Source organism: Balaenoptera acutorostrata, chromosome 12 (genome assembly GCF_949987535.1).
Source record: "Balaenoptera acutorostrata chromosome 12, mBalAcu1.1, whole genome shotgun sequence".
In the NCBI taxonomy this organism is placed as follows: Eukaryota; Metazoa; Chordata; class Mammalia; order Artiodactyla; family Balaenopteridae; genus Balaenoptera; species Balaenoptera acutorostrata.
Window position 1 is genome coordinate 9,101,587 of NC_080075.1, and position 17,531 is coordinate 9,119,117.

The following is a 17,531-nucleotide window of genomic DNA, read 5'->3' on the forward strand; positions in this document are numbered from 1 at the left end:
AAAATGTTCAGGATGAGTGGCAAGTAGCATTTCTAGCAAAAGTCACGTTTACTGGAATGGGCAGGCAGGACTGGCAAAAGGGATGCTACTGCACAAGTGGCCCAGTATGGGAATCCTCTTTGTCCCCATGGGCTTAAGACAGAGACCCCAGGGCAAATGGACAGATCATGCAAGAGGGACCAAGCTTCAGCCAATGCCTCTTGGTCCCTATGGGGTTGAGGCTCTCTTCTCCTGCCCAGAGACATGGGGACACGCAAAAGACAGTGTGTTTGTGGCAGGGGAAGCCACCACAACCTTCCTCCACTGAGAGGCGTCTAGCATCCTGGCCTGGGATACTCCTCTGCTCCCTCAGGCAGCACCAGTAGGAGCCCCAGTGACACCAGGAAACCAAGCACCAAAATAACACCACAAAGGCTGTGGAAACGAAATTACCATTGGAACCACAACCCACAAGAGCAGGCCATGACCTATGGGCTAACTTTAAACAGGACAACTGCTTCCTAAAATAAAAGATTTACACAGCATCCAGGGTCCCTAACAGAATAGACAAAACATTCAGGATACTGTAAAAAAAATCATCCATCATATCAGGAATCAAGAAAATCACACCTTGATGGAGAAAAAACAATCAAATGATGCCAATACCATGATGAATCAGAAGCTGGAATTATCTGACAAGGATCCCAAAGAAGCTGTCAGAAAACATGCTTCAGCAATTAATTACAATTTCTCTTGAAACAAATAAACAAACAGAAAATCTCAGCTAAGAAATTGAAGTTATAAAAGTTTCCAAGTGGAAACTGTAGAACTGATAAATAAAATAAGAGAAATAAAAAAAACTTGTTGGATGAGCTCAATAGTAGAGTGAAAATGGTAAAGGGCAGTATCAGAGAACTCTGGGGACAGAAAAATAGAATTCAGCCAATTTTAACAACAGAGAGAAAATACAATAAGAAAAGATAAACAGAGCCTCAGGGGCCTGTAGGATAATAGCAAAATACCCAACATTCATATTATCAGAGTCCCAAGACAGGGAGGAAAAAAGTGGGACTGAGAGACCATTTGAAGAAGTAATAGACGAAAACGTCCCCAATTTGGTGAAAGATACAACATACAAATCAAGAAGCTGTGCAAACCCCAAGCAGAGTAAACCCAAGGAAATCCATGCCAAGATGCATTAGAGTTAAACATTGAAAATTCGAGACAAAGAAAAATTTTTTAAAGCAAGCCAGAGAGAAAGGACCCAGTACCTAGAGGGAAGCACCAGTTTGAACAACAGCAAATTTCACATTTAAAAAGTAGGAGGCCCGAGGAAGAGGCACTATGTTTTTCAACTATAGACAGGAAAGAACAATCAACTGCAAATTCTGAATATGGCAAAAATGTCCTTCAAGAACGAAGAGAAAATAAAAACATTCCTAGACAAAGAAAAAATAAAAAATAATTGTGGCTAGCAGACCTACCTTTAAAGACAACACAGGAAGTTCCTCAAACAGACAGGAAATGATAAAAGAAGGAATTTTGGAGAATCAGGAAGGAAGAAAGAACAAAAGAGAGCAAAAATATGGTAAATACAATAGATTATCCTTTCCTCTTGAGATTTATAAATCATATTTGATGATTTAAATAAAAACTGTAGCATCACCTGATACTCAAGACAATGATATTTAAAACTGCGGAAGGCAAAGAAACCTAAACTGAAGTAAGATGTCCACACTCACAAAAAGTGGTAAAATGTTGATACCAGAAGAGTGTTATAAGTCATATTTATATGCTGTTATACCCAGAGAAACCATTACAAAAACCATACAAAGAGTTACACTCAAAAGCACTGCAAATAAACACTAAGGCCAAGTGGAAGATATTCCAGACATACAAGGCTGCTTCAACATTTGAAGCAATCAATGTAATCCACCATCATATCAATAGACTAAAGAAGAAAAACCATATGATATATCATTTGACACAGAAAGAGCATTTGACAAAATCCAGTACCAGTTCATGATAAAAACTCTCAGAAAACTGGGAATGAGGGGAACTTCCTCAACTTGATAAAGAATATCTACAATAAACCTACAGCTAAAATCATATTTACTGGTGAAAGATTGAATATCTTTCCCCCTTAAGACCAGGATAAAGGCAAGGATGCCCACTCTCATCACCCTTATTAAACATAGTGGTGGAAGTTCTAGCTTCTGCCAACAAGGCAAGAAAAAGAGATAAAGCCAGAAAGACTTGAAAAGAAGATAAAACTGTCCAAATTTGCAGGTAACATACTGTATATGTGAAAACAGTAAGGAATCCACACACACACCAAAATTTTTAAAAAACCACCCACAAAACCCAAAATACTCCTAGCACCATTAAGTGAGTTCTGTAAGGTTGTTCATTACGGGATCAACACACAAAATCAATCACATGTTGATACACTAACAATGAACATACAGCAACCTATATTAAAAAACCAGTACCATTTGTAATTGTTCCAAATACTAAAATGAAATAATTAGGTATATACTTAACAAAATATGTACAGGATGTGTAAGCTGAAAATTACAAAATGCTGCTTGTAAGACATCAAAGAAGATTTAAATACATGGTCATGGTCAGGGGTCATGTTCATGGGTCATGCCACATTCAGAGGCTGGATGAATCAACATTGTAGAGATGTCAGCTGTTCCCAAATTGATCTACATAGATTTAATGCAATTCCTATCAAAATCTGAGAGGTTTTTTAGTAAACACAGACAAACATATTCTAAAATTTAAGCAGAAATTTCAGGCCCTAGAATAGCTAAAATAACTTTGCAAAAGAAAAACAAAGTTGGAAGAATCACTGTATCTGATATTAAAGCTTACCATGTAGCTACATTAATGAAGACATTGATCAGTGATCTATGTGGAGAGATATACACACAGATCACTGAAACAGAACATACAATCTAGATTTAACCCACGCAGATATGCCCAGATGATCTTTGGCAAAGGTGCAAAATTAATTCAATGGAGTAAGTATAGCCTTTTCAACAAATGCTGCCGAAGCAACATCTATAGGCCAGACAACAAACAAACAAACATAAAAAACCTTGATCTAAAACTCACACCTTATACAAAAATTAACTCAAGCGAATCATGGACTTAAATGTAAAATATAAACCTACAAAATTTGTAGGAAAAAACATAAAAGCTAATCTTCAGGAATTAGAGTTAGGGAAAGAGTTCTTAGATTTGACACCAAAACCATGATCCATAAAGGAAAGACTGATAAATTGGATCTTATCAAAATTAAAAGCTTTTGCTTGGCAAAAGATCCTCATTAGAGGATGAAAAGACAAGTTACAGACTGGGAGAAAACATTTGCAAACGACATATCTGATAAAGACCTAGTATCTAGAATACATGAAGAACTCTCAAAATTCACCAATAAAAAACAAACGATCCACGTAGAAAATGGGCAAAGCACATGGGCACAGACATTTCACTGAAAAGGATATATGGAAGAGGATATCTATCTCACTGAAGAGGATATATTGTAAATGAGCACATAAAAAGATGTTCAATATCACTAGTCATTAGGGAAATGCAAGTAAAAACCACCATGAGACGTTACACACCTATCAGAACAGTGCAAATAGAAAATAGTGGCAATCAATACCAAGTTCTGGCGAGAATGTGGAGAAACTGAATCACTCGTTCTTTGCTGTGATAATATAAATTGGCACAGCCACTCCAGCAAATAGTCTGGCAGTTTCTTATAAAACTAAACATTAAATACTATATGACTCAGCAATGGCACCCCTGGGCTTTATCTTAAAGAAATAAAAAATTATGTTCACATAAAACCTATACAAAAATGTTTATAACTGCTGTATTCGTGATAGCCCCAAACTGGAAACAACCCAGATGTCCTTCAACAGACGAATGGTTAAACCAACTCTGGTACATCCATATCACAGGATACTACTCTGTAATGAAAAGGATTGAACTGTTGATACCTGCCAAAAATCTGGATGAATCCCAAGGAAAATATGTTGAGTGAAAAAAGCCAAAACCCAGAGGTTATGTGCTGTATAATTCCATTTTATATAACATTTTTGAAATGACAACATTTTAGAAATGGAGAACTAGGTGGTTCCCAAGAGTTGGGAAAGGGTGTCAGAGGGAGATGGCTGTGGTTATAAAAGAGCAATGCCAGGGATTCTTGTGGTGATGGAGATGTTCTGTATCTTGACTGTGATGGTGGAAATATGAAACCACGTATGATAAAATCATATAGAAGTACACACATACACACACATAAATGAACACATGTAAAACTGGGGCAATCTGAGTAAGATCGTGGATTGTATCAATGTCGATCTCCTGGTTGCAAAATTGTACTATTTTTTCAAGATGTTACCATTGGGGGAAGCTGGGTGAAAAGCAGATATATGGGAGCTCTCTGTATTATTTCTCATAACTGCATGTGAATGTATAATCACTTCGATAAAAATTTCAATTTAAAAAACACAGGTTTAGGCTTCTTTTAAAATATTATGGGGCTTCAGCTTTATTCTACCTTCTTGCATTGAAGGAAAACTGGTAATGAGAGTCAACCATTTTGTTCACTGATACCTGCGTGGAGGACTTTCTTTTTCTGAATCTTTTGACTTGACAGGTCCTCTGGTACTTTCAACATTCGTGTTGATTTGACATCAGCATGAGATTTTGCACATTTTTCTGGGGTTGAAACAATGGAACAGATTTCTTTTTGATGCCTGTTTAGATAAAAAGTAGACAAAGAAGATGAAAGAAAAAAAAAGGAGGGGGAAACAAAATTTCCCTCAAGAAGGCAGAGTTAGATCAATACAATCGTGTTGAATGCTGCAAGCTTAAGAAGTGAGCCTCTTCCCTTATATTTGGTTAAAATAAGAATAGTCATTTATCTCTGCCCCGCAGAAGAGTGGACAGGAGCCCAGCCCTGGCTCACATCACAGCTCTGTTCCTTCCCAGCTATGTGACTAAGTGCAGTCGCTCAATCCTCTAAATTTCATCACTTCCCTCACCCACGAACTGCAGGAAACATCAGCTGGGCACTAACAGCATGGAGCTGATGAGAGGATTAACTCGAGAAAGAGTCTGTTGTAAAGCAGAAAGCATTATAGAAACCCTTTTCTCTAACTAAAGGGTTGAACAGCTAGCTCTTATAAAAGCCAGAGAAGGGAAACCCTTGCCTTGAACCCTCTGCCAGCACCAGATCATGGCAAACCATTCTGTTGAAGATCTCGGGCCAGGAGGGATCCCCAAAAAATTCCTAAATATTTTCCCAGGCACACCTTCTCTGACACTCTGAACACAGCAGCCACAGAAAGGAGTTTCCAGAACAACCTCCTGCTCCAACACTGTAAAGCACGCCCTCCTTCCTTCACCTCCCCCTCCAAGCCCATCTCCACGGAGCACCCGCCCAGTGTCCCATGATGCCCCACCACACTGCATCCTGTGACAAGGGCCCAGGCTTACATTCATCTGTGCACCCCAGTTCGCCTGGCGTATGATTTGTACTCAGTAAACGTTTGAAAAAGAAAGAAGGGAGATGAGATTTGGAGGCTGTAACATTTATTTCACCTGGTAAAAAACTCAATCTGTTTTCGACCACAGCTAGGTAGGCGAATTAACTTTTCCTAATGATATGTTATAAGGAACTACAGAAGCATAATATCTATAGAATGAGGCACTGCATTTTACTCTTTTCTTTATATTAATTCAGAGCTCTTATTATGTGCCAGGCATGCCCTCATTTAATCCACCCAACAACCCTATGATGACCATTATTCCCCTCTTATAGATGAGGAAATTGAGGCTCAGTGAGGTTAAGTAGCTTGCCCAAAGTTACTAACATGTAATGGTGGGAAGCCTGGATTAAAACACTCCTCTGCATGACTCTAGCACCTGCTCCTTATAGCCCCTAAAATATATATACATATAAAAAAATCAAGAATACATCTACTAGTCAATCAATAGCAGATACAGTCAACTGACCAAACCAACTTCCAAGCAATAGCTGGTCATGTTGTCCTGAGATTTTTTAGTTTGATTAAGCAAGGGGAAGACAGGTAAGGTACTAGCTGAAAGTATAGAGAAGATAATTGACACTGATGTGCTGCTCATTTATTTCTTAGTTTATTTGCTTAAATTCTCCAGATTTAGGAGATGTATCTAAGCTTTCCCAAACAAATTAAAAAAAATAATGCTGTAAAATCTCATTATAAGAGATGCCTGGTATAACATTTATCTTTTTACTGATTCCATGCTCATGCCCTGTCCCCAGCCCATATTAAACGCTTAATTTGCTAAGAGGAAGACAATAAATTTCGAAGCAGGAGAAATCCTGATTAATATGTATTTTCAATTTCTTTCCTTTTTGCTATCACTCTTTTAAATAAAAAGACATCCTTCTGATGGGGTATTTATATGAAGCTGTGACACTTGAATATGTGTACAATGTGAAATCATTTAAATAAGATTTGACACATTTTCTGAGTGTTTGTTAGGGTGGTTTTGATATTTATTTAAGAACTACTAGTTAGAAACATATTAGAGGGAATTCCCTGGCGGTCCAGTGGTTAGGACTCTGTGCCCTCACTGCCGAGGGCCCAGGTTCAATCCCTGGTTGGGGAACTAAGATTCCACAAGCCATGTGGCATGGCCAAAAAACCCCCAAAACCAACCAACCAACCAAACAAACAAAACCCCAAAATAAACATATTAGAATATAGGATGGGAAAAGACCCGAGGAAATCATCTATCTGAAATCCTACCACCACAGCCATCATTTTAAAGATGAGGAAACTGAGACCCATAGCAATGGATAATATGGAGATCCACCAAGGTCACACAGAGTGAAGTCTGGACCTTGGCCTCCTGACCCTGAGTCAGATCTCCTTCATGACACAGCACTCCCGCTCTGCTCCGTCACTGCTTGGGTTGGTGGGGGGTACTGTCCACACTGGGTGGAGATGAGACATCCTTAGGGCCCATGCAAGGGTTTCAGAATCTACATATAAGGATGACTATGCGGCCTCTCTAAGCCAATCATTATTATTATTTTTTAATATATTTAAAATTTTATTTATTTATTTATTTATTTATATTTTTGGCTGCGTTGGGTCTTCGTTGCTGTGACTGGGCTTTCTCTAGTTGCGGTGAGCAGGGGCTACTCTTCATTGCGGTGCGTGGGCTTCTCATTGAGGTGGCTTCTCTTGTTGCGGAGCACGGGCTCTAGGCATGTGGGCTTCAGTAGTTGTGGCACACGGGCTCAGTAGTTGTGGCTCATGGGCTCTAGAGCGCAGGCTCAGTAGTTGTGGCGCACGGGCTTAGTTACTCCGTGGCATGTGGGATCTTCTCAGACCAGTGCTCGAACCCGTGTCTCCTGCATTGGCAGGCGGATTCTTAACCACTGCACCACCAGGAAAGTCTGCCAATCTTTATTAATTTACTAGATTATGAGTTCCCTTTGCTTAAACAAAAATCCTAACATAATCATACTATGTGATTCTTTAAAAGAAATCTCACAAAGCATTGCAGAAAGAAGTGGCAAAGAGATCCAGCAGAGCATCCTAGAGGACCCCCTGCGATGGGGAAGTGGGAGCTCTGCTGTACTCACTTGTCTCCGTCCTTTTCTCCGTTGTACCACCAGTCCATGACCAAGGACTCCGAGTAAAGGTCTTGTACCTTCTCCAGGTCACTGCGTCCCTGCTCCATTTCCTTAATTAAAAGAGTCAGATCTTCATTCTGCCAAAATAAGTTAATGCATTAGGAGATTAGAGTTTAGATTTCAAACATTTCTAACAGAAAACGAACTGTATCAGGAAAAGAAGAATCTAAAGAATTTCATGTAGTTCTTATATTATTCCTTTTTTAGACAGCCCAATTGAGGTATAATTCATTTATATTATAATAAACTGAATGTACGTGAAGTGTGCCACTTGAATAGTTTCGACATTCACACCTGTGAAGTCATCACTGCAATGAAGATAATAAACATATCCATTACCCCCGAAAGTCTCCTAGTTTCCCATTGTAAATCCGCCTTTCCTTTGCCTCAAAACCTCTTTTCCCCCAACCAACTACTCATCTCCTTTCTGTCACTATATAATATTAGTTTCAATTTTCTGGAATTTTGTTTAAATGGACTCATATAGTATATACCCCTTTTTTGGTCTAGCTTGCTTTACTTTTATAATTATTTTGAGATTCACCCATGATGTAGCATGAATCAGTAGTACATTCATTTTTATGGCTGAGTAGTATTCTATTACATACTGAATTCAAAATTTAGTCACCTGTGGATGGACATTTGAGTTTCCAAGTTTGGGCTATTATAAATACTAAAGCTGTGAACATTTGTGCACAAGTCTTTGTATGGACATCTGCTTCCATTTCTCTTGGGTAAATAAATAGGAATGGAATGGTTGGATCATATGGTTGGTGATGTTGAACTTTTAAAGAAACTATCAAACTTTTCCAGAATGGTTGTACTAGTTTACATTCCCTCCAGTAATGAATGAGAGTTCTAGTTCCTCCATATAATTGCAAACACTTGATGAGGTCAGTTGTCTTAATTTTTGCCATTCTAATAGCTGTGTAGTGGTATCTCATCATGGTTAATGTGTATTTACCTAATGACGAATGATGTTAACCATCTTTTCATGATCTTGTTTGCCATGCATATATCTTCTTTGATGAAGTGTCTACCCAAATCTTTTGCTCATTTTTTGTTTCTTTGAGTTTTGAGAGATCTTTATATGTTCTGGATACTAGTCCTTTATTAGATATACAATTTGAAAACATTTTCTCCCAGTCTACAACTTGTCTTTTCATTATCTTAGCATTGTTTTTTAAAGAGAAGCTTTTAATTTTGATCAAATCAAATTTATCAGTTTGTTCTTACATAGACTATGCTTTTGATATCCTATTAAAATTTCTTTGGGGGTTAACACAGTGTCTCAAAGGGTTTTTCATATGTTCTCCTCTAGTTGGAAAAAGACCTAGATTTTACATTTGGATCCATGTATCATTTGGATCCATGTATCATATTAATTTCTGAATATGGCATGATGTATGGAGGAAATTGTGTTTATTTTGTCCAATTGTTCCAACACCATTTTTGAGGGGGAAAAAAACTATATCCTTTTTCCACTGAATTGCCTTTGCATCTTTGTTGAAAATCAGTTGTCTACATATGTGTCAGTCTATTTCTGGTTTTGCTGTTCTGTTCTGCTGATCTATATATCTATCTTTACACTAATACCACCCTGTCTTGATAACTATAGCTTTATATGTCTTTAGATCAGGTAGTATTAGTCCTCCAACTTTGATTTTCTTTTTCAAAGTTTCCATGGAATTAGTTTGTCAATTTTTAATTTAAAAAGCCTGCTGAGATTTTGATTGGGATTGTGATGAATCTAAAGATCAATTGAGAGAGAACGCACTTATTAACATTGTGATGTCTTCTGACCCGTAAACAAGATACATCCCTCAGCAATGTTTTGTAGTTTTCAGTATACAGGCCCTTTCACATATTTTGACAAATTTGTCCCTACATGTTTCGTATTTTTGATGCTATTGTAAATGATATTTTTTATTTCAATTTTTTTTTTTTTTTTTAAAGGATTTTCTTATTTATTTATTTATTTATTTATTTTTGGCTGTGTTGGGTCTTCGGTTCGTGCGAGGGCTTTCTCCAGTTGCGGCAAGCGGGGGCCACTCTTCATCGCGGTGCGGGGACCGCTCTTCATCGCGGTGCGCGGGCCTTTCTCTATCGCGGCCCCTCCCGTCGCGGGGCACAGGCTCCAGACGCGCAGGCTCAGCAATTGTGGCTCACGGGCCCAGCTGCTCCGCGGCATGTGGGATCTTCCCAGACCAGGGCTCGAACCCGTGTCCCCTGCATTAGCAGGCAGATTCTCAACCACTGCGCCACCAGGGAAGCCCTATTTCAATTTTTATTGTTCTTTGCTAATATGTAGAAACAAAATTCATTTTTGTATGTTGACCTTGTATCCTACAATCTTGCTAAATTCAATGATTAGTTCCAGTAGCATTTTTGTATATTCCTTTGGATTTTCTACATACATAACCATGCTGAATGAAAATAAAGACTGTTTTACTTCATTCTTTCCATTCTGGATGGTTTTCCTGTCCTCTGGTTTATTGGGCTAACTAGAATTTCCATTACACTGTTGAATAGGAGTGGTGAAAGCAGACAACCTTGTCATTTTACTGATATGAGGGGGAAACCATACAATCTTTTACTATTAGAGTATGGTGTTAGCTGTAGGTTTTTCCTAAGTGCCATTTATCAGAATGAGGGAGTCTGTTCTGTTCATATTTTGCTGAGAGCTTTCATTAGAAAAGTGTGTTGGATTTTGTCAAAACTTTTTCTGCATAAATTGAGATGACTGTAAAGTTTTTAATAAAGTATGTTAATTTGGTGAATTGTATATCAATTTTCAAATGTTAAACAAAACTTGCATTTCTAGGATAAACCCAACTTGGTCATTATGCATTCGACTTCTGTATGCATAAGGAATATTAGCCAATAAGTTTCTTGTCTGATTGTATTTGTGAGGGTTTGGTATCAGGTTAATGCTTGCCTCATATGAAAGTATTCCCTCCTTTCATTTTCCTAGAAGATTTTGTGTAGACTGATATTATTTTCTCCTTTAAATGTCTGATGTAAATCAGCAGTGAAGCAATCTGGGCCTGGAGGCTTCTATGCATAAAGGTTTTTTAACTACAAATTCAATTTCTTAAGTAGATGTAAGGCTGTTCAGGTTATCTATTTCTTCTTGAGAGAGTTTTGGTAATTTGTGTCTATTGAGCAGTTTATCACTAGATGTTGAATTTATTATTATTTTTTGCTTTACCAGTAAATTGTCTTTTTAAAATTAAATAACTGTAGATTTCATGCAGCTGTAATAAATAATACAGAGAGATCCCATGTACTCTTCATCCAGTTTCTCCCAAGGGAACGGCAGACAATCCCAGTGTCTTTTCATTCTGTTAACAGGGCCTTTTGCAAAGCAAAAGGTTTTATTTTTGATGAGGTCCAATTTATCAGTCTTTTCTTTTATGGATCATGCTTTCGGTCTTGAGACTAAAAATTCTTTGCCTAGTCCAAGGTCCTTGAGCTTTTCTTCCATATTTCTTTCCAGAAGTTTTATAGTTTTACGTTTTACATTTAAGTCCATAATCCATTTTGAGTTAATATTTGCATGAAGGGTGAGGTTTAGGTTGAGGTTCACTATTTTGTCTCTGAATGTCCAATTGCTCCAACCATTTTTTGAAAAGGCTCTCCTTCCCCCATTGAATTGCTTTTGTACCTTTGTCAAAAATCAGTTTGGCATACTGTGTGGGTATACGTCTGGGTTCTATACTCTATTCATTGGTCTAGGTGTCTGTTTCTCCACAAAAGCCATACTGCCTTAATTAATGCAGCTACACTGTAAGCCTTAATACTGCAATTATTTCTCCCACTTTATTCTTCTTTTTCAAGATTTGTAGGGTTTTCTAGGGTCTGTGACTTGCCATATAGATTTTAGAATAAGCTTGACCATGTCTGTAAAAAATCTTTCTGGGATTTTGACAGGAATTGAATTAAATCTATAAATCAAATAGATCTCTAATATGTTCAGTCATCCAATCCATGAACAAGTTATACGCCTGTCTGTTTATTTAGGTTTTCTTTGATTTCTTTCTTCAGCCTTTTGTAATTTTCAGCATAAAAATCCTGTACATATTTTTTAAATATATATCTAAATATTTCATATTCTTTGGAGCAATTGTAAATAATATTGAATATTTAATTTTGACTTCTCAAAATGTGACTGAATTTTGTGTGCTGATCTTGTAACCAGTGGCCTTGCTGAACTCACTTAATAGTTCTAGGAGTTTTGTTTTGTTTTTTAGCTCCTTGGGGTTTTACGTGTAGACAATATGTTACGAGCAAATAGGGACAGGTCTATTTCTCCCTTTCCGATCTGTATGCCTTTTGTTTATTCTCTTGCCTTGTTGTCATGGGTAGAGCTTCCAGTAGTATGTTAAATATGAGTGGTGAGAGTGGATGTCTTTGCCACTTTCTTGATCTTAGGAGGAAATTATTCAATCTTTCACTATTAAGTATGATTTTACTCGTAGATATTAAGTTGATGTAAGTTGAGGAAGTTCCCCTCTATTTCTATTTTGCTGAGAGTTTTTTATCATTAAAGGGTGTTGCATTTGGTCAAGGATATTTGTGCACAATAATATGACCATATGATTTCTCTTCTTTAGCCAGTTAATATGCCGGATTACATTGATCGATTTTCTAATGTCAAACCAGCCTTGTATATCTGAATAAAATCCCCCTTGGTCATAATGTATAATTCTTTTATACACTGCTGGATTCAGGTTACTAATATATTATTGATGATTTTTGCATCGTTGTTCATTGGTATATTGGTCTGTGGATTTTTTTTTTTTTTAATACTGTCTTCTGGTTTTGGTGTCAAGGCAATACTGGCCTCATAAAGAGAATTAGGAAGTGATCTCTCCTATTTCTTGAAATAAATTGGTTTAATTATTTTTTAACTGTTTGGTAAAATTCTCCATGGAGCCATCTGAGCCTTGGTATTTCTTTTTCAGAAGTTTTAAAATCATAAATTCAGTTTATGATTTTAGTGCTATTCACATTGTCCATTTTATCTTGGTTGAATTTTGGTAGTTGGTGGATTTTGTGGAAGCGGTCCATTTCTTTTCTAAGTTGTCAAATTTATGAATGCAAAGTTGTTTGTTGTATTCCTTTTATTATCTTTTAATAACTGTGAGATCTACTGTGATGTCCCCTATTTCATTCCTGATATTAGTGCTTTGTGTCTGCTCTCTTTGTCTTTGTCAGCCTTCTGAGAGGTTTTATCAAATTCTTGAGAGAATTTTTTTTCAAAGAAACAGCTTTTTGTCTCATTGATTTTCTCTACTGTTTTACTATTTTCAATTTCACTGATTTTTATGCTCTTATCTTCATTGTTTCCTTCCTTCTGATTGCTTTGGGTTTATTTTGCTCTTCTTGTTCTAGTTTCTTGGGGTGAGAATGCAGATTGTTGATTCAGTACGTTTTCTTGTTTCCAACATAAGCATTTAGTGCTATAAATTTCACTCCCAACACTGTTTTAGCTGCGTTCCACATAGTTTGATGTGCATTTTTGTTTTCATTCAGTTCTAAGCAAATTGAGAACTTCTCTTTGACCCACTGATAAAGGGTTTTCCTGGAGTGGACCATTTGCTTGGGCTGGGTCCCTCCTGCCTATTTTTCCTTCCCACTCTGGCGTCTCTGAACAGAGGTGGAGTCTCAGGACCATGGGGATAAAGAGGCTTCCCAGAGGGGGCCACTTGTGGCTGTGTCCCTTTGGCTAGTCCTCTCACTTACTCCAGTAAACCTGTTTTTCTGGTACATGTTTTATATATTTGGGAACTTTTATAGCTAAAGTTCATTTTCGTTTGGGCATACCTGTGTATCTGGTGATTCCTTTTTTTTTTTCCAGCTGTTTTCATCAAGGCAAACTGTCACAGTGGCCAGAGTCAGGAGTTCAGCTCTCTTTTCGTGGGACAGTTATCTCCACTTAGTTCACAGTCAGAGCTCCTAAGGGTAGGGGTTAACAGAGCACTGAGTAGCCCCACATAGCACACCTCCTTTGGCCTTGTTGATGCTGGGTAGAGGTAGAGGCTCAGCTCTCCACTGGGGGAGGACCGCTGTGGGGTTAGTCCTATTTCACACTACCTCATCTATCTTATGCTGGTGGGTGTTGTGGAGGCAGCTTCCCACCAAGCCTCACTGACACAAGGGATGGGGGAAAGTGGAGTGTCACCTATCCCCAGCCCACACTTACTTTTTCATTTTCATTGATGCTGGGTGTTTGTGGAAGCTTAGCTCCTTGCTGATCCCACTGCCATGAAGGTTGTGGTGAAGAATAGAAGTGACACCCCTGACCTCATAGTGCCTTGTTAAGTCTCAGTGCTGCCTGGTGGGACAGTGGTTCAGCTTGCCACTGGACGCCTTGGACAATACCCTGCTTGGGGAATGAGGGCACTGCTTACTTCTGCTGGAGTCGGGCAGGATGGATGATCAGCTTCCCTCTCAATCCTCTGATACTACCCTAGCACAGGATTTGCAGCACACCTGCTTCTGCCTGGTGGGGTTTGGAGAATCATCTTTCCATTCAGCCCCACTCACACTACCCCAGCAGAGAAGCATTGCCACTGGCTTCCACCATGTCGGGGCTGGAATATTAGCTCTCTGGGCAGATATACTGAAACCACCTGACAGGGATATCAGAGCACCATCACTTCCTTCCATGGAGCAGGTGGGTGGTATGGAAGATCATCTCCCTGTTCAGCTCCACTGAAATCCTGGGGAAGGGGATGTAGTCTTCCCATTGGTGTATGGCTGGAGTAGGGCAGGTATTGCCAAAAAGGTCTTTGGCTAAGCTAGGGGAAATAGGTTGTTCTTGGGTCATTTTTGGGTCTGTGCCTGTTAGGGATTCCAGGTTGGAGGCTTTGGCAGTGCCCCATCTGGGGTATATGGAAGACAACAACAAAACCCACAGAACTCATGCCATGTCATTCCTTAAGTTCTGAGGTCCCCAGGCATTCCACCTCCTTCTTTCTACTTTTCAGAGTCTTCCTTTGCTTGTTTGTTGTGTTATGTCCAGGGCTTTTAAGCTGTAAGACAGAGGACCTAGGAGGAATGGGGCTACTCCATTATTGCTGGAACTGGAAACCCCTCCAGTTATTTATAGTTAGATTTGAATAACAAGGAAAAAAAACTTACATATTTACCCATGCAGTTACCATTTCCTTTGTTCTTCATTCCTTAGTGTAGATCTGTATTTCTATCTGGTATGATTTTCCTTCTACCTATAGTACTCTCTTTAACATTTCTTGTACTGCAGGTTTATCGGTGATGACTTATTTCAGTTTTTATATATCTTTATTAACTTTGCTTTTTGAAATATATTCTGTGTATAGATTCTATACTGACAGTTGTTTTTCTTTCAGTACTTTAAAAATGTCACATCACTCTCTTTTCACTTGCATTGTTTCTAATGAGAAATCTGCTGTCATTCTTATCTTTGTTCCTCTGTATATAATTCACCTGCTTTTAAAATTTTCTCTTTGTCACTGTTTTTGAGAAGTTTGATTCTGATGTAACTTGGTGTAGTTTTCTTCATGTTTATTGTGCTTGGGATTCATTGAGTTTCTTGGATCTGTGGATTCACAGTTTTAATCCAACTTGTAAAATTTCTGGTCACTATTGCTTCATATATGTTTAAGCTACTTGAATTTTTCCACAGCTCTCTGATGCCTTGTTTTCTATTTTTCTGGTTTGTTTTTTTGCTTTTAATTCTCTGTCTTTTCTATGTTACATTTTGGATATTTCTATTGCTATCTTGCAGTTTACTAATCTTCTGTTCTGCAATGTCTGATCTGCTGTTCATCCTATTACATGTATTTTTTTATCTCATACATGGTACTTTTTTATCTCCAGAAGTTTGATTTGTGTCTTACTTGTATCTTCCATTTCTCTCCCTAACTTTTTGAACATATCAAATGCAGTTGCAATAACTATTTTCTTGCTCTAATACTAACATCTGAGTCAGTTTTACATGTTTCAATTTTTGTTTGTTTTTTCTCCTCATTATGGACCTGTATTTTCCTGCTTCTTTGCATACCTGGTACTATTTGATTGGATATCAGAAACTGTCGATTTTACTTTGTTGAGTGGTGGATATTTTTGCTTTCCTATAATTATTCTTGGGGTTTGTTCAGGGATGCAGTTAAGTTCCTTGGAAATGGACTGATCCTTTCAGGTCTTGCATTTAAGATTTTCTATACAGAACTTGAGAAGTGTTTGGTTGTTCCCACTGCTAAGGGAAGATCATTCTTTAATGATGCCCATAAGATTATGAGGTTTTCCAGTATAACTGATGGAAGTAGTATTCTCTGCCTTGTGTGAGCTCAGAGTACTGTTCCCTCCAATTCCTTTGGATGATTCATTCCCCAGACTGTGGTAGTTTTCTCACATGTAAGCATTGATCAGTACTCTGGTTTGTCACTCCTCAGAGCAGACAGTAAGACAAAAACCACATTCTCTAGAAGGGCATTCTTTTTTTTTTTTTTTTTTTAAAGGATTTTATATTTATTTATTTATTTATTTGGCTGTGTTGGGTCATCATTGCTGCACGCGGGCTTTCTCTAGTTGTGGCGAGTGGGGGCTACTCTTTTGTTGTGGTAGGCGGGCTTCTCATTACGGTGGCTTCTCTTGTTGCGGAACACGGGCTGTAGGCGTGCAGGCTCAGTAGTTGTGGCTCACGGGCTTTAGAGCACAGGCTCAGTAGCTGTGGTGCACGGGCTTAGTTGCTCTGTGGCATGGGGGATCTTCCTGAACCAGGGCTCGAACCCATGTCCCCTGCATTGGCAGGTGGATTCTTAACCATTGTGCCACCAGGGAAGCCCACAGAAGGGCATTCTTGAAGTGCATATCATCAGGCCAAGACTGGAAGACTGAAGCATAGAATTTTATTTACTTTCTCCCATTAGTGCATTAAAATGGATTGCTTTATCAGGTGTCACGTGGTTATACAGCCTGAGAAGTCAGAAGACAACTACCTAACATCTGAATTTTTTGAAAGTTTCCCACAAATGTCTGTAAACAGGCAATGGTTACCAAACTTTATGTATGGACCCCCAGGATGCTTGTTAAAAATACAGATTCCTGAAGTTTGGCAAAATGTTGATAATTGTTAAATTTGACTGATACGTACATGGTCCATATACTCTTCTACTTTTGTGTTTGTTTGAAACTTTCCATAATAAAAACCATAGAAAAAAAACAAAATATATTAAGATTCCTAGGCCTCTATGCCTAGAGCCTGATTTAGTAGCTCTGAAGTAGGACCCAGGAATCTGCATTGTCACAGGTGCCTTAGCTCAGGTGGTCCTTAGGCCACATTTTGTAGTACACTCACTGTTAAGTGATTCATTTTCTCAACTTAGTTGTCCTTGTGCTTCCTGTTTTCCCAATTAAAGTCTCATCCATGGGCCTCCAGCCATTAGTGCTGAAATAAGTGAACACTGTTCTCAGCCCATTAAGCTCTTACCTGAACAGCCTCTGGAGGACAGGGATCCTTGTAACCGAAACTGTAAGAATGGAACTCTCCTCCAGTCAAAGAAGCAAGCTCTTTCAAAAATCCATTTGCAATCTCATCATTGTAACAGAAGGAGATGGTGTAAACAGGAACTTTCTGAAAACCTTTGGCCTGCTCTATAACCATTTCAGGTGGCTGAAATGATACATTTTGAGGGGAAAAGGGGAGATGGAAAGAGAGAGGAAGAGACAGAAAAAAAAAAAAGATATGAAAATCCCTAGTATTTGCTCTAGATAGTGAAATTCTCAAATAGTAATCCTGTATACAGCGGAGAGTGACTTCTTGGAAAGGTGTAAATTCAATTCAATAAAC

General features: G+C 38.3%; 1 protein-coding gene across 1 annotated transcript in view; it reads right to left on the reverse strand.

The window, feature by feature from the left end:
• Positions 1–17,531, reverse strand: part of VWA3B (von Willebrand factor A domain containing 3B) — a 234,457-nt gene that overhangs the window by 94,634 nt on the left and 122,292 nt on the right. Inside the window, 3 exon segments of the mRNA XM_057558670.1 lie at positions 4,615–4,757; positions 7,643–7,770; positions 17,172–17,354. Of these exon segments, the coding sequence (XP_057414653.1) occupies positions 4,615–4,757; positions 7,643–7,770; positions 17,172–17,354 (454 nt within the window).